Source organism: Xyrauchen texanus, chromosome 35 (assembly GCF_025860055.1).
Source record: "Xyrauchen texanus isolate HMW12.3.18 chromosome 35, RBS_HiC_50CHRs, whole genome shotgun sequence".
Lineage (NCBI taxonomy): Eukaryota > Metazoa > Chordata > Actinopteri > Cypriniformes > Catostomidae > Xyrauchen > Xyrauchen texanus.
Genome location: NC_068310.1, coordinates 35,516,205 through 35,534,587, shown reverse-complemented (window position 1 = coordinate 35,534,587; position 18,383 = coordinate 35,516,205). Strand labels below are relative to the sequence as shown.

Here is an 18,383-nt window from a genome sequence, read left to right as displayed (position 1 = left end):
CTGATCTGATCTCCCCCAGTAACATCAGCATCTGATCTGATCTCCCCCAGTAACACCAGCATCTGATCTGATCTCCCCCAGTAACATCAGCATCTGATCTGATCTTCCCCAGTAACATCAGCATCTGATCTGATCTCCCCCAGTAACACCAGCATCCGATCTGATCTCCCCCAGCATCTGATCTGATCTCCCCCAGTAACACCAGCATCTGATCTGATCTCCCCCAGTAACACCAGCATCCGATCTGATCTCCCCCAGCATCTGATCTGATCTCCCCCAGTAACACCAGCATCCGATCTGATCTCCCCCAGCATCTGATCTGATCTCCCCCAGTAACATCAGCATCTGATCTGATCTCCCCAGTAACATCAGCATCTGATCTGATCTCCCCCAGTAACACCAGCATCTGATCTGATCTCCCCCAGTAACACCAGCATCCGATCTGATCTCCCCCAGCATCTGATCTGATCTCCCCAGTAACACCAGCATCTGATCTGATCTGATCTCCCCCAGTAACACCAGCATCTGATCTGATCTCCCCCAGCATCTGATCTGATCTGATCTCCCCCAGCATCTGATCTGATCTCCCCCAGTAACACCAGCATCTGATCTGATCTCCCCCAGCATCTGATCTGATCTGATCTCCCCCAGCATCTGATCTGATCTCCCCCAGTAACACCAGCATCTGATCTGATCTCCCCCAGCATCTGATCTGATCTGATCTCCCCCAGCATCTGATCTGATCTCCCCCAGTAACATCAGCATCTGATCTGATCTCCCCCAGTAACACCAGCATCTGATCTGATCTCCCCCAGCATCTGATCTGATCTCCCCCAGCATCTGATCTGATCTCCCCCAGTAACACCAGGCATGAGGTTTGAGAGTTTGTGGAGGTATCTCTCTCACACCTCAGAAAGTGTGTCTCTGTCTCGACCTCACCCGTATCACAGTGAGCACAGACTCGTTCTTCCTTTGGAAGCCATGTTTGTCTGTGTCGGCCTTTCTCTATGGCCAGATTGTGATCACTGTATTTGGTGAGGATCCGTCTCTGGATCTCTTACAGTGTGCAGATATTCTGCCAGATTATGCGTTGTGTTTAGGGCCCGATAGCATTCCAAATAACTTTGATTTTTACTTTTATTTTCCCAATGGTCCAAATATGAATTTCTGCTTTCTTGTATGATTTGGTTTATTGTGATTTGGTTTAGTTCACAGAGAGTCAAAACATAATTCCCGTCAAAACTCAAAGATGGCACTGCTCTGAATAAGGTCCACAGGTTTCCTCACTAACCACTGGACTGTTTTCTAGTTCCAATCTCCATAAAAAATGAATCGTGGAACACTTCCACATTCAGGAATACGGTGGGTACATAATTGCATCATAACTTGGATGAAGAATACATTGTTTTTGCATGTTTAGCTGGGATATACAGGAGAAGAAAGTACTTAAACAATGTAAAAATGACACTTCTTAAGATAGTGGGCAATCTCCTGAATGCACTATACATCTATTCCTCAAAGCCTGGATTTTTTAATGCAAAATGACATAAGTAATGGTATAATGTAGTAAACATGTAGGTCTTGTTCCAAAGTGTGTGTTCATGTAAGATTCACAGCAGTGCAAAGGAAATGTATACAGTGACATACAGTGACAATTTTGGTCTTTCCTATCCTAACCAACAGATCTAGATTAAGATAAAACTGAAGCCCTGCAAATGTGTGGTTTGTCTTTCTGCAGTGCAGTCTGCTGTCTATGTACATGATGCTGTAAGGAGCACTTCAAATGTGTATCTAAGGTGAAACCGATAGAGAGATGATTTTCTCTTTTTATCATAGAGCAAAGGAACAACTCATGTACGCAAATGTGACCTCAAAAATAATACCTTAGAAAAATACCCCATGCATTCTTGCACACCCCCACATATTCATACACACACGCACACACACACACACACACACACACACACACACACACACACACACACACACACACACACACACACATGTTGGTCTACCTATCATTATGAGGACTTTCCATAGAAATAATGACTTCTATACTGTACAAACTAGAGATTCTATCCCCTAAACCTAACACAACCCCTAAACACACACACACACACACACATGAACACAAACAGACAAACACACACATGAACACACACACACACGAACACACATACACACACACACATGAACACACACACATACACACACACACACATGAACACACATACACACACACACATGAACACACACACATACACACACATACACACACACACATGAACACACATACACACACACACATGAACACACACACATACACACACACACACATGAACACACATACACACACACACATGAACACACACACATACACACACATACACACACACATGTAGTGTTTCCATGTTTTATGGGGACTTTCCATAGACATAATGGTTTTTATACTGTACAAACTTTATATTCTATCCCCTAAACCTAACCCTACCCCTAAACCTAAACCTCACAGAAAACTTTCTGCATTTTTACATTTTCAAAAAACATAATTTAGTATGATTTATAAGCTGTTTTCCTCATGGGGATCGACAAAATGTCCCCACAAGGTCAAACATTTCGGGTTTTACTATCCTTATGGGGCCATTTGGTCCCCACAAAGTGATAAATACACGCTCACACACACACACACACTCACACACATACTCACACACATACACACACACACACACACACACACACACACACACACACACACATACACACACGCACACTTAGAATACTTCTGAGGAACTGAAATTCTGACGTGCATCCTACATGGTGAGCCATGTCTAAAGAAAAATAGCATCAACCGTAGGAGGCACGATGTCTGTTTGGTTTTTAAACTGCTTGGCTTTCTATCAAAGTGACTGTTATTTAGTAAAGGTGAAAATGTCATTACTTCCTGCATAGAAACATGGACACGTTCAACGACTAGCACGCCTCCACTGCAGTGAACTAACTGTTTAAAGTTCATGCAAACAACACACCAAACATCGTGCTGCCTGAGAGTAAACACCCAGATGGAAAACCATCTTACCAGACTGGAAAACTGGAACACACGATGAGAGAATTTTCCTTTTTGGGTGAAAATATTTATTAATCTTGGTTTATGTTCATTTCTATATATGCTAATGTATTTTTGTACATTAGAAGTTGTATCTGATGACACGAGTTAAGACTATTATTAATACTAGAAATTATTATTAAACAAGATTAGGCTAATAAATGCTGTTAAAAAATTGTTCATTGGAAGTTCATGATAGCTAATGCATTAAGTCGTGTTAAAGGTGCACTCACCATTTTTATTCCTCATATAAAAAGTTTGACTTATAAAGAAATAAATATTAATTTTGAAACATGTATAAAATCATGACCACTCATGTGAGATGAAGAGTCATATCAGTAACCTCATAAAAGCTGTGTTATTCCACATGGAGCAGGGGTGCCTCATGGGGGCGGCCATATTGGAATCACATGACCGGCTGAAGACTACTTGCTTAATCTCAGTAACTGCCCTGTTATTGGACACTTTCATTCATGGATTAAATGAATCCTGGTTTCCTGTGCATAGTTAATTTCTACAATGGCATCTGTAACTGAAAATTACAGTTTAAATACTGCAGCACCAGGCCACTAGGTGTCAGTGTAAGTCACACTTCAACAAATTACTGAGTGCACCTTTAACCAATACAATTATTATTATATTATATTGTGTTCAAATATATTTTAGCCCTTTTATACTAACATTAGTTTAATACATTTTTAATTGTGTGTTTTTATTAATTATTCATGAGCTCTATAGACTAATCCTGTATAGTTAAAACTGGTAGAGAATGCTTTTCAGCCAAATAGATGCAAAGATATGGAATAATTACTGATTTTAGGGTTATCAGATTACATTTTGAGATGAAAGAAGACATTGGCTGGTTACGTTAGTTAATAAAGTTATTTTGCTCAAATTACTTGTAGTCTTAGTGAAGTCTTTCTGGCTGGTGAGCACTCAAACTGAGCTTGTTAATGTCTTTTCAAAGTAAACGATTGTCTAAACCAGGAGTGATTTTCTAATAAACCATAGGCGCAGCCCACAACCACTCAAGAGACCGTAACTCTGGATACAGCAACACTCAAAACCCAAACAAAACATGACCTAAACTGTGCTGCAACACTAACCACTGCAGCCTTGTGTCTGAAATAAGCTGCACTTTATATTAAGCCATGTTCAGCCTATTTATTTAGGACATTTTTGAACATTGCTGAAATGTTGCTTTCTCATGCATAAAGAGGCATGTGGCGACACCCCTCTGAAAACTTCACCGTCTCCAACATTAGATATTTTTCCAAGCACAAAGGCGAGGTAGACATTGCTATTTTGTTTACATTTCAGTTTGACATATTCTACAAATGTATGTATTTATTTATATTTATATATGTTATAGTTAATCAGTTATGTTAGTAGGTATGAACAAATGTATTCATTTTGTTCTCATCGTACTGTCAATTTCTCACCTGTGTCTCAGGTAAACTGCTGCGTGTTCTCGCCTGACTGTCAGATTCTGCTCACGTGCTGTGATGATGGTAAACTTTACCTGTGGGAGGCCACGAGCGCCAAACTCCTGGCCACAGTCAGCGGACACACAGGTGCACAAAGAATGAATCAAATCAAAGATTATTTATAAAATAGACAAGTATCTGGCTCAGGTAGCCTACAGTATAACTAACTTACTTTAAAGTACATTACTTGAGTTCTAAAATAGAATTTTGAAGAATTTGTAACAGAATTATGTTCATATGTTTGTCTCTTTGTATTTCTGTGACAGCGTACACCCCCAAATAAGTCATTGTAAGGGAGAAATCTGTGGTGTCGCATGTATGCAGAGAGTATTTCGCCTGAGATGGACCACTTGTATTAAAATTAATTGGAACACCTAATATGGCGGATGTTTAAAAGGAAGTCCCGCCTTGCAGGTTTAACAGCTAATCACATTTTGACATCACCTGTCAGTCAACTCGGGAATGCGCATGCGTAGTAGCTGGACCAGCCTGAAAAGTTTTGTTTTTTAGTGTGATATGGACTAAAGAAGCACAATTTATGATGTCATTGTTGTTCGATTTTACTGTTGAGTTGAAATATGTTCTTTGATTGATTGTAATATTGACCAACCATTTTGGAGATTTCAGTCTTTCCGCTTTCAAGTAGATTAGCTGTACTTTTATGCCGCTTGTAGGTTATCCATAGAAATTAGCTGCCTGGGAGCATTCCAAAAATTGCCACATAGTGGACTTACTTGCCTTGAAAGGGACTTTGGTGACTGACTTGCCTGTGACAATGAACAAAGTTTAAAAGTAAAGTAATTAGTAATAAGTAATAAGATTACTTTCTCAATGAAGTAATCTGATTACAGTTTTATATAAGTTATTAGTCAATTAGTGGACTAATTTTTGTAGTAACTACGCAACACTGCAAAAACCTTATTGGGTATATATTAACATTAGCCAACACCAAATTTCAGTTTCTGAATTAATTATGAATGCATAATTTTTTCTGTATTTTTTATCTCTATTCTCTTAAAAAAAAAAAAAACATGCAGGGCCAGTGAAATCGTGTGCTTTCTCTGCGGATGGTCAGCTGTTTGTGAGTGGATCTTATGACTGTACCGTCAGAATCTGGCGCAGTGCAAGCACAGAATTCGTGTACATACTGTCAGGTGTGTGCAGATTTCATAATGACCCAAAACACTAGTGTACACATTACAGCAGTGGCGGAATTAGGCATTGGCGACATGGGCAGTCGCCCAGGGTGGCATCTTGCGGGGTGTCTTGGCGGACCAAAACTTTGGGTGCGTTCTCATTTAGAACACACCCCTCACCACCCCCACAAACCCCCTCTCCCGGTCAACCACTTTGGGGCGTGTTGAAGCAAGTATCGCCCAGGGCGCCAAACAAGCTAGAACCGCTACTGCATTACAGTAACTATGGTATTTTGATGGAAACAATGCTAAGTTTTCGTAAAAACTGATCTAACCTGATTTGTTGCAAATTAATTCTGCACTCATTTTGTTTTCACCAATCGGAACTCAAACCTCAGCTCACACCCGGAGTGTTGAGACAGTGAGCTTCAGTCCTGATGGTCAGTGGCTGGTGTCGGGTGGATGGGACAACAGAGCGCTAATCTGGAGCGTTCAGGTGACAACCAAACTTACATCAGAAAATAATGAACTAAATAAATGAAACAACACACATCATTCCCCAGATATCACACCTACTGTACACCTCCGACATGTCTGTTTTTAGATCTTTTCATCTGTAAAGCATCACAATCCAATTAACCTGTGCTAAACATCTTAAAAAGATCACATTTACAAACATTGTAATCATAAAGGTCTCAAAGACATCTGCTGAATGTCTTATTGACATCCTAGAAGAAACGTCTTAAATATGTACTGAAGATGAGCAAACAATGTAAATAATACGTCTTCCAGATGTAAACACGACTTCTGGGTTATGTATGTGTGCTACACCTTGATATTTAGACATATAAAAGGTTACTGTACTATTAAAACATACTGTCAATTGCAGAACTCAAAACTTCCTCCCCAGTCTAAAAAGAGTATATGTTATAGTTCCCACCTTTCTGAAACGTCTCGTTTTGAAAACTGTGTGCTTGTGACGTCACTAGACATTGCTCAGTATTTCAGCAGCCGTATCACCCTCAGCTCTTGCCTGGTTGCCCACTAAATCTAAGCAGGGTTGAGCCTGGCCAGTACTTGGATGGGAGGCCTCCTGGGGAAAACCAAGGTTGCTGCTGGAAGTGGTATTAGGGAGGCCAGCAGGGGGTGCTCACCCTACGGTTTGTGTGTGGTCCTAATGCCCCAGGATATTGATGGGGACACTATACTGTAAAAAGGCACCGTCCTTCGGATGAGATGTTAAACTGATATCCTGACTCTCTGTGGTCATTAAAAATCCCAGGACACTTCTCGTAAAGAATGGCCAAATTCCACCCATTGGCCCCTATCTATCATGGCCTCGTATTAATCTCCATCCCTGAATTGGCTACATCACTCTACTCTCTCCTCCCCACCAATAGCTGGTGTGTGGTGGGTGTTCTGGCGCACTATGGCTGCCGTTGGATCATCCCTATGCTATGTAAAGTGCCTAGAAAAGCACTATATAAATGTAAGGAATTATTATTAGTATTTACATGCTCCACAACATGTGTCATGGCACCCTTGGCCCCGCCCACTGGCATTCAGTTTGTATCGTACACAGAGCGGCAGAGAGACAGGCTTAGTTTGACCAACTATTCCTGAACACCAAAGGGGAGCCGTCTGGACTATTTAGAAATTTTTTTTGTGTGTTTATAACATGCATAAGACAGACGTCTTTGGCCATTGTCGTGTTTATCACACCACATTAAAAAGACGCTGTGTCAAGTTACAATTCAGAGGGAGATCCCATTCGGTTTCATTCAGCTGCTCTGCATCTTGCTGCATTATTTTGAATTGCTGGTGTTTGTGCACTCGCCGGACATCTTTGACAGATTTGGATGCGTCGGCGATCTGCGCCTCAGTGCACCTATGTGTGGGTGTGCCGTTTCACTGTGCTATAGACTGTGTATGTGCTTGTTTAGACTATTTGATGTGTTTGTTTACATCTGGACAATGTATTATTTAGGTTGTTTGCTCATCTGCAATATGTCTACAAGACGTCGGTAAATGGTCTGCACTTTATATAGCGCCTTTTTAACCTTAGCGGTATTCAAAGCGCTTTACACTGCGTCTCATTCACCCACACAGTCACACACCACCATGCAAGGCGCTAACCTGCCATTGGGAGCAACTTGGGGTTCAGTGTCTTGCCCAAGGACAGTTCGGCATGTGGAGTCATGTGGGCCGGGAATCGAACCACCAACCCTGTGATTAGTGGACAACCCACTATACCACCTGAGCAACAGCCGCCCCTACATTCGAGTTTCCTCTCGGATGTCAATAAGACATTCAACAGATGTCTTTGAGACCTTTATGTTTTAGAATAATTGTAAATCTGATCTTTTTAAGATGTTTAGCATTAGATGTTTAATTAGAATGCAGTGCTTTGCAGATGAGCGCTCTTAAACAGACGTCTCTAAGATGTACGTGTGCTATTTAGGTTGTTCTGTGTTTTACACCATGAACCTTTGACAGGACAGCTTGTACCCCTTTTAAAATGACAAAAGTTAATTGTTGCTAAATGTAAATGGTTTAAAGTGTAGGCCTATAGTGCAACGCTTCTTAGAGACCCACACGTTCTGTGTTGGTAACAGGTTGCTCTTGAGTGCACCAATTGAAGAATGTACCCTCATAATTTGACTGTAATGTTTATAAGCTCCATGTTTGTGTCTGTTGTTTGATATTTCAGTCCAGTGAGATGGCTCAGGAATTGTTGGGTCATACTGCAGCTGTCCAGAGCAGCACATTCTCATCAGATTCGCAGTTGGTGGTATGACTCTCTCACTCACATTCTCTGTTTGTGGGTGATTTGTTTTAAGGCTGTTCAGTATGAGCTAAATCACCTCCTTTTTCTTTTGGTTCACTGCAGGCTACAGGTTCCTGGGATTGGTCAGTAAGAGTGTGGACACGCCAGGATGGAAAAGAGGTTGCGATTTTACAGGGACACCTGGGGAATGTGGCCTGTCTATGTTTTTCTGTTAATGGGATGCTGGTGAGCTCACAAAAACGGATTTGTTTTTTAGTATAAACCTAGCAAATAATCTTAGAAATCCAGGCAGCCTTTATTTTTACTATCTTTTTTTAATTTATGCTTTCCTTAAAAAGCATGATTTTACTAGCTTTACAATAACTGCCACTTGGTGTGATAATTTGCATTACATTTTTGGGCCACTGTATATGTTCATATACTGTAGATGTGTTTGTTAGGCATCAGGCTCATGGGATGGTACTGTTCGTGTATGGTTGCCAAGACAACACATGTGTCTGTTCCTGTTGAGAGGGTTTGAGCGTGTTTGGGTCAAGAGTCTGGCCTTCTCCAGAGACGGACTGGTTTTAGCATCCACCGCAGAGGGAGATATGGTAGGCCAAAAACAAAAGACACATATTTGCATTTTTGTAGACCATGCTTGAATTTGTTAACTTTTTATCAGGTGAGGATCTGGGATATGGAAACTGGAACATGTCTGAAGTGTTTGCAGGTGAGTGTATTGAAGCGTTCCGAGTATTATGACATCACAATGCCTCATTGTGTGTTCAAAGGTCATTCATTTGTCTGTACAGCATTTTGACTTATTATATGTGTTTTAGGGTCATAAGGACTCTGCATATGGGTGTGTGTTCACTCCAGGTGGGCAGCTTCTCACCAGCGGCTCGGACCAGTTAGATGTTGGAGAGGAAGATAAAACGGATCAGAGGAAATAGAGATGAGTTCAAATAGTTGACCCAAAAATGAAGATCCTCATCATTTACTCACCCTCCTGCCATCACATAAGTGTATGACTTTCTTTCTTCTACAGAAAACAAATGAACATTTTTAGAAGAATATTTCAGCTCTGTAGGTCCTCTCAATACAAGTGAATTATGGCCAGAACTTTGAAGCTTAAAAAAAGCACATAAAGGCAGCATACAAGTAATCCATAAGACTCCAGTGGTTAAATCTATATATTCAGAAGCGATATGACATGTGTGGGTGAGAATACCATTTAATATTCAAGTCCTTTAACAAATGTCCACTTCCTTTTTTGGTGACTCACATTCCTTGTGGAGGATCATTTATTGTGTTAAAAAAAAAAAAAAAAAAAAGGCTTAAATGTTGACCTGTTTCTCATCCACACCTATCATACATATCACTTCAGAAGACATGGATTTAACAACTGGAGTCTTATGGGTTAATTTTATGGCGCCTTTATTAGGTCTCCAAAGTTCTGGTCACCATTCACTTGCATTGAATAAACACAGCTGAAATATTCTTTTAAAAATCATCATTTGTGTTCTGCAGAAGACGGTCATACACATCTGGGGTGGCATAAGGGTGAGTAAAGGATGAGAATTTTCATTTTTTTTGGGTGAACTATTCCTTTAAATAGAGAATCATGACCACTTACATCAGCCGGGGTGACCACAAGAAAGTCCAGTCCACTGAACGGTGTCTAATGGAAATGGCATCCGGTTTCAATTTGAAATTAAATGATTATGCAACTGATCTATACAGCACAGACTCAATAAAAAGGAGCTCCACAAAACTGTTGTTAAGACCAATTGCTCTCAGACCAGGAAACAAAAGGATTCCTCATTTAATGGCTTATATCACATGCTCTGGTCTCTTTCAATCATTAACCTAGTTCCAAAAACCTCATATTCTTCTTCAGACAGATACACAGACTCGGAAAGGATCTTAATTCCAGGGTGGGGCTTTTATTTTCAGAGAAAATAATGGCACAGCCTTCTTAAGCCTTGACGGCAAATTTGCGAATGGAGTAGAGGCGAGACCTCCTCTGCATCTTCTTGGACATCAGGGTCTGCTCATGTTTCGTCAGCTGACGACGGATGGCACGTGTCTTCTTGGGCCTCAGGTCCAAAGGCTTGTACTTCTTACCCTGAAAACAGCAAAGCGGTTAGAATCTAATGGACAGTGTTCAGAAAGCAGGCCCAAATGGCCAACAGAGAGTGAAGCAATTAAACTCTGAACTTACTGAAACTCCATCTAGTCAACAACAAAATATAATGGAAATTAACATTTCAGTAAGTAATTGTGCCGTTTGCCACAAAATGGACCTAATGATAACACTACAAGATTAATTTCAAGAGAGTATTCACACTAGCTACACTTCAGCAGAAAGTGTTGGGTGGTCATCTTGCTCTGTGTAAAGTCAGATGCACAACAGACAGATCTGCATTATAACAATGCTTGTCCTTTAAACACCTATGGCCATTGCCGCTTCATTTCAGGCATAGATGAAATATCGCTATAATGGTAAAATACTTCTATAGACCAAATTAATAACTCCAATCAGTTGAGATCATATCAGGGCAAAGTAATGTGGTAGACAGCAGTCTGATTATAAACTAAGTTAACGCCTTACTACAAAATGCATCCACCGGATTGGGTTTCTGAATACCAGCCTAGAGTCAGAACACATTTACAATCAGTCTCCGACTGGCACTGCCAATGTACTTCGTTTTTACACCCATTTAACATTGCAAGCATAACTTTCTTTCCCGGTGCCCATATTAACAGGTTACAGGATTCACATCCGAAGTGCCAGGAGCGCATCAGAGCGTAGCGCGAGTGTTTTCGTGAGCAGCAGTGCAGCGAGGGTTTCAGTTCAGACTTTTTGCAGGGTCGCTCACGCTCAATTAAAGTGATCGTGCACAGTTGATGAATAAAATCAATGCAATTTGACACAAGTACATAATGCACAGAATAAGCATTTATTAGTAGTATAGTGTTTCTTTATACTGTATGAATTAGAGCACATCTGAAAAAAAGGAGATTTAACAATTTAAAATATTTTTATTATAGATCTTAATCAGAAGTAGGGTTTATCATTTTAAACTACAACTTATGAGCCTAAAAATTTGACCAAAAAAAAAAAAAAACAACAATGGATCTACACTTAAACAGAACCATAGACTGTAAAAAAAGATGGACAACGCCCCTTCACTCTTTTCCATTGGTGAGAACTGAAGCCGCCAGTGTCCCGATATGGCGCTGACATCTTGGGACTTCAGTCTCGCGCAGTTGCGATTTGGGACCAGACCTGCCCAGTAGTGAGCAGGAAGTAAAGCCACGAAATCAAGGCCCCGCCCTCACTCTCGCTGAATCAATCGCAAGGACACGCCCCTGCACTTTTGACGGTGTGAAATAATTAATTATAGAAATTTAGATATTAAATTTAAAGCTCCAATCTCCTCAGTCCTATGAAGATCCCAAAAAAAAAACCTGTTGGTGCTTCATTGACTACTTCGCTCAAGAGAACCTGTCAATCACAGCTGTCAATCATGATGTCACAGCACCGTTTTTATAGCATCAAATAACTAAAAACAAACTTATTTTGAAAACAAACACTTGAAATTACATCAACGTGATAGTTTCTGTCATTTACTGTAGTTTCTATCTTTGGAAAAAAGATATGTGAAGTGTAATTTAATTGTTTAGTTGGTCTCATGTCCCGTTGAATAACATGGGGAGGCGGGGTTTATGACCTATGCTAGGACCAGTCACCGGGGGGCGATCGGACACCTCGTTTATTAGGTGCAACTGGTTACAAATCAATAAGGGAAATGGAAAATGCACAGCAGTCACGTGGGGGTCTCAGGAGGTTAGGTAAACATCCTTTGTAAACTGGGTGAAGTCCAACTTGTTCATCAATGAAAAAGTAACTGCACGTGTATTTAGGTAGCATTAAAACAGAGTTTATTTAGCAGAGATGGGTCACTTCTATTAAACTGAATGGGCGAAACTGAACACTCAACCAAGGAGCTCTGATTGCCCAAAGGTCAACGGATGTAGAAAGGAAGTCCCGCCTTGCAGATAAAAAACAGACATCACATGTCAATCAACTCCAGAACGCGGTTTTTATCGTAATATGATTCAGTATTGTCTGATTCCCCCCTGATTTGAAATATGTACATTGATCGAAATCTTGACCAAGAATTTTTGAGATGTTGATCTTTCTCCATTCAAGTAGATGGGAGCTGCACTGGCATGACTGGGAAATAGTCTCCCCAGAGCATTTCAAAGATGGCCGACAGTGTACTGACTTGCTAGAAAGACTTTAATTAAACTAACCTTGTAGAATTTCCTCAAGTTCTCCTTCTGTGTCTGATTGATAACTGTGAGGACTCTGGCGATGGACTTGCGGACAACACGGCTGAAAGAGAGGAAATAAAAATTAAGATACTTCTATAATAGGAATGCAGCAGTACAAATATTACCATTTCTGGATTGTGCATTTTAAATTCACAGAATTTTGACAAAGTGTGTCACTAAATAATAATAAAAAAACAACATGTTTTTCATATCAGGATTTTTATGCTTAAAACCGATATGCTGATGGTTTTCATTTGGTCAATAATTGGGTGAGAAATATTGGCAGCAAAAGTGACAAAATAGACAGCTCCTTCCCATATCTAAAAGATCCAGTGATCAATGCAAAGTAACGCTTGGACTCTTAAAAATATCCAGAATAAGAGCCACTAACAAAAGACATTTTCTGAGACTTAGAGCCAAAATAAACCCAAACTCCCAATATACTGAACTTCACTGCTGAAACTGGACAGGTTCACCATGTTACTTCACACTATGAAGTGCACTCATACCATGTAAACACTAGTGATCGACCGATATGAATTTTTTAATGACCGATGCTGATATACAGAGCAGGGTGGCCGATATATCACAATTTAATATAGTAACAAATATTAAATTACAAAAAAAAATGATACAGCTTATTTAGCACTACATTTACTCAATTTCACACGAAACTAACGTAAAATAAAGGATCTCAAATAATATTCTATTCTAAAATGGAGTTTCTTCAGATTTCTGTTAAGTTTAAATTATATATAATTAATAGTACTCAATCGTGCACCTTTAACTTGTAAATCCTCACGCTTTTATTTTGACATTCTGAACTATCCAGGAAGTCCTGTAAGTGTGTCTGTTTGTAGGCAAGTTCACAGTAGTTTAATTTTCTGCTTATTCAATAAAACATCCCCAGTGCCGTTCTAAATGCATAAGTGAACCGAACTATTGAGCATCTACTTCGGAGATGTTGTTTGCGAGTAGCGCTCAAATATTGCACACCGTGTGGAGGCTGAAAATAGCCACGAGTGAGAGTGTGCGTAGAGAAGCGCCATTCACTGCGCACGCATTTTATATATTTACTTATTAAACAGCCTTTTGTGATTCACAGAGCTATCACACGTCTTCAAGAGGCATTGAATAAAATGCAGGAGTCATACGAACTTCTTTAATTGTGTTTTGAGGGTACTTTTTACATTTTTTGAGCTTGACAGTAACGACCATGACTAACTCGGACCGATAACCGATCCATATAAAAGCTTCAGTATCGGAGCCGATACAGATCCAAGTATCGGAGCATGCCTAGATGGCATGTCCACATTATCAATCACATTTTCTCAATAACAACAAAAAAAAAACGAATCAAACCAACTGTATATAAAGTGCATAGTGAATAAGACATTTACTTACAGCACACGTGCAGCACTTGTACATTAAAGTTGCTCTCACACGCTTGTGCGGATGCAGCAACTTTGTTTAAACAGCCTGGATCGCCTGCTTGGATTGTCACAGACTGACCGTCGTGATTTGTGAATTAGAGGAACATTTGATCCCTAAGTTTTGAATCTAGCCGATGGAATACTCTTTTCAGAGGAAGATATTAGAGTGCTCGACAAGAAGAAAACGCTGGATTTTCGTGAGGTTCATAAATTACATCTGTTTAAATGCGATGCATATTTGAAGGTGGTATATAATAGAAGTTATATTGATAATTGCCTTTTATCATTAGAACAGTTACAGGGAACGGCTAAGGATAGACTGTTAGAATACGTGCTTCAGGGAAAGATTTATAAGCGCTCCACAGGATGCTGGATCTGCTGAAGATGTGTGAGGTTGGTTTATTACATTTGTTTAAACAAGATATGCACATATTTGCAGATGGTATATGATTTTACTTTAATGATAAAAAGGCAAATATCTATTAGACAAGTTAAAAAGTTACAGGGAACGGAGGAGAGAATGGGAGAACACTTAAACATTGAGCTCAAACGCGTATGCCAGGACTCTGATATGCGGACCGTTTAAATGAGATCGTGTTGCACACCTGTCTATTATTGTAGTAACACAATGGCACGCAACAACAAAACGAAACATGACTGGTCGTTTACATGTCTCAATCGCTTCACATGCAAGCAGGCCATTCTCAGCACCCTCAAGAAACAAATCAGCCAATAATAAAATTCAGAATATAGGCCTCTGTGAAATATTGGTCGACCAGTAGTAAACACAGTAATAGCACTGAGCCGGTCCCATCACTCACATCTTAGAGAGCTTGGAGGCAGCTCCACCGGTAACCTTGGCAACGCGAAGCTGGGAAAGTTCCACCTTCAGATCATCCAGCTGTTTGAGCAGCTCCTCCTTTTTCTTTCCGCGCAGGTCTCTGGCCTTGATCTTTGCCTGCAAACACATAAAGAGCCATTAGTAAAGAATAATTTCACCACACCATATTCATCAATCACTTAAATAAAAATCACACCATCAAAGTTCCAATTCCAATATAAGAACTGTCCTTGTTTTAGGGGTAATATGACAATAATAATAGAAATACGTAATTTTCAGCTATTCTCTTGCCTTTACAAATAGCACGGGTTGATAAATGGCATATAAACTCACGTGTCAGTTCGCACTCAATACACTTAACACATAAATTAACTTTGCTTATTAAACATTTATATCCAAGCTTTGTCATTCAGGTCTGTCAGCAATGGACGGCTACGGACAATAATATCCAAAAGCTGTCAATTTACTACACGAAAGAATTAACTTTACGTGACTTCAAAACTGTGAAGTCGTGTGCGAAGCTACATCGCTCAAACCACTGCTTGGCTTCACTTGGTTACATTTCATCGTTTAAATCTCACTTTATTTTGACATCATCATTGAAAATATCGTGCTCAAACAATACCGTACTACTCAAAGTGTATTTAAAACATATTCTGAGAGGATTTTGACACGTAAAATTGATAAGATTGTTTTAGATTGTTCTGTTTCGGCAGAACGCTCACCATTTTTATCGATGGCCGCCAATAGAAAAGAAACTGCAACGGTCACGTGAGAAAATCTTCCGGGTTACGGAGGGAACCAAATGGGTAACGGAGGGGTGCTGGAATTTTCCACTCCCTTTCAAAGGGGGAAGTTTAATGACCAGGAATAATCACAAAAGATGAATTATATTCCATATACTAAATGCACAGGAGATTTATTTATTATTTATTTTGGATTATCACAGGCTGGGATAAGTCAATGATTAGCAACAACATTGATTTTGATGCATTATTCTTTTTTGTGCAGTGTCAGATAGAAAAACTCACACTCACAAAAATGTCTCACTCATAAAAAAACTGCCATAAATATATTATATATTAATATTATTTTCCACTTTCACTGACTTGATTTTTTAACCAACATCAGTCCTAATGATCATAACTACCAAATATTCATTCATTTTCAGGATTTTAACCCTTTAAATTCCAGTTTGTATACATAATGGCACTGTTGTTTTTACACACACACACACACACACACACACACACACACACACACACACACACACACACACACACACACACACACATTTCTCAATAAACACATCCAAAACACACTCTGACATCCATACCAACACACCCACACAATTTAGGTTGCATCATTTATTCATTTGGACTATAAATAGCAAATAGAAAATAGGAGAAAAGCATGTATTTGCTCCATAGGCTAAACATGAGAAAAAAAAAATAATAATATATATATATTATGCTTTAATGACACTGGGATCAAATATTACCGTTTTGTAATTGGGGTTTCAATGGGGACATTTTTGTCCATAAGGTCCTGAGTGTAACTATTTTGTGTACACAGTGTATTATAGATGTATTATAGGAAGTGAGGTTGAAATATCAAAATTCCACAAAATATACGTCCCTTTTGGAAAATGTATGCTGTTGGCATTAACAGCATAAATGATCGAAAAAATAAAATAAAATAAAATGTCCCGAAGGTCGCACAAGGGTTAAGAAAAAGAGGAACAAGTCGAAATTAATTTTTGTGGTGATCTAAAGAATATTATGCCATAAATGCTGTCGATTGCGTTTAAATAAATCTTATCATTGACGTAATCCTATTGGTCCGGGGTGTTGATAGACAGCTCAAAGTCCCGCCCCTATTTCCGGAAGACTCCATCAACCGTCATGTCGCTTTCAAAGAGTGTTTACAATCTGCTCTTCAGAAGAACGTCAACTTTCGCTATCACCGTTATGGTGGGAGCCGTTGTCTTTGAGCGAGTGTTTGACCAAGCAGGACATGCGATATTTGAGAACGTAAATCGGGGGGTAAGTTGCGTTTTTGATTAAAATAAGGTGATTTATTCATGACCCACCGGTACACTGACCTTGATTGGCATACTAGCTAACTAGAACTAAATAGCATTTTCAGTGTCATAATCTTAAACATTAATATTTCAGAGTGTTGTATTAATAAAGATCCTTCCAAAAGGTCATTATAAGCTATACATCTTACAGGCAAATATATTATGGTGTAACAATATTGTTGTTTTGATTTGTAAGTCAATACAGTGCAGGTATTGGGCTCCATTCAGACAGATCTGGTGTACCTGTGCAATATGAAAACAGTTTGTAAAATATATCTGGTTAGATTTCTGATGTGCTCTGTCCACTTATTGTGTGTGATCTAGTAGTTTGCTTTTATTCGTGTATTCCAGAAACTTTGGAAACACATCAAACACAATTACGAAGAGAAGGATTAGGAATAAATATGGCTTCGGTGCAGCTGGAGTTTTTCATTGTACCATCATCACATTTCCTGATGTGACCCTGTTGGATCGTCCACTGGCTTTTGCTGTCCCACAGCTGCATTGTTTCAACATCAAGCTGGATTGTCCAGGGAAAATAAGCAGAGACTGATTATGTTAGCCAAGTCCTGTCAGCATGTTACACGACCACCTATTATTCTGTGATATGTCACATTCTTCATGATTTGTAAATGTGTTGCTAACTTCATTCTGTGTGATTAAATCCATACCTCCCAAAACTAGTTCCTGTGGTTGTATTGACGCTGACTACCACCCCTGGAGTCGCGATTTCGAATCCAAGATATGCTGAGTGACTCCAGCAAGGTCTCCTAAGCAACCAAAGTGGCCCGGTTGCTAGGGAGGGTAGCGTCACATGGGTTAACCTCCTCGTGGTCGTGATTAGTGGTTCTCGCTCTCAATGGGGCACGTGGTAAGTTGTGCGCAGAGAGTAGCATGAGCCTCCACATGCTGTGAGTCTCCGAGGTGTCATGCACGACGAGCCATGTGATAAGATGCACGGATTGATGGTCTCAAGCGGAGGCAACTGGGACTTCTCCACCACCTGGTTTGAGGTGAGTAACCGCGCCACCACGAGGACCTACTAAGTAGTGGGAATTGGCCATTCCATATTGGAAGAAAAAGTGAGGTTTTGGATTTGTTTGAATTTTTTTTTTTTACATCCTGCTTTATTGCAGATATTCATACGTGGTACTTTGTATGTTGCTTTTTGAGGAAAAAGACAAAC

The 18,383-nt window shown here is 39.8% G+C and overlaps 2 protein-coding genes across 3 annotated transcripts; one reads left to right on the top strand and one right to left on the bottom strand.

Moving 5' to 3' along the window:
* The first annotated feature begins 4,055 nt into the window (after positions 1-4,055).
* On the top strand, positions 4,056-10,290 carry wdr38 (WD repeat domain 38). Of its 2 annotated transcripts, none has more exons than XM_052106112.1 (9): positions 4,056-4,393; positions 4,557-4,677; positions 5,628-5,744; positions 6,125-6,222; positions 8,437-8,517; positions 8,617-8,739; positions 8,955-9,107; positions 9,179-9,226; positions 9,376-10,290. In XM_052106112.1, the coding sequence occupies exons 1-9, from the start codon at positions 4,325-4,327 to the stop codon at positions 9,409-9,411; spliced, it is 846 nt and encodes a 281-aa protein (XP_051962072.1). In that variant the 5' UTR covers positions 4,056-4,324; the 3' UTR covers positions 9,412-10,290. The 2 variants fall into 2 exon arrangements, with proteins under 2 accessions (XP_051962072.1, XP_051962071.1); XM_052106111.1 differs by having other exon boundaries at positions 4,058-4,393; positions 9,336-10,290.
* A 132-nt stretch (positions 10,291-10,422) lies between these two features.
* LOC127629077 (60S ribosomal protein L35-like) lies at positions 10,423-15,900 on the bottom strand. Its single transcript, XM_052106118.1, has 4 exons — positions 15,840-15,900; positions 15,095-15,231; positions 12,820-12,901; positions 10,423-10,624 (listed from the first exon to the last, which is right to left on the bottom strand). Exons 1-4 carry the CDS (start codon positions 15,840-15,842, stop codon positions 10,475-10,477), a joined length of 372 nt encoding a protein of 123 aa, XP_051962078.1. The 5' UTR covers positions 15,843-15,900; the 3' UTR covers positions 10,423-10,474.
* Positions 15,901-18,383: the final 2,483 nt, after the last annotated feature.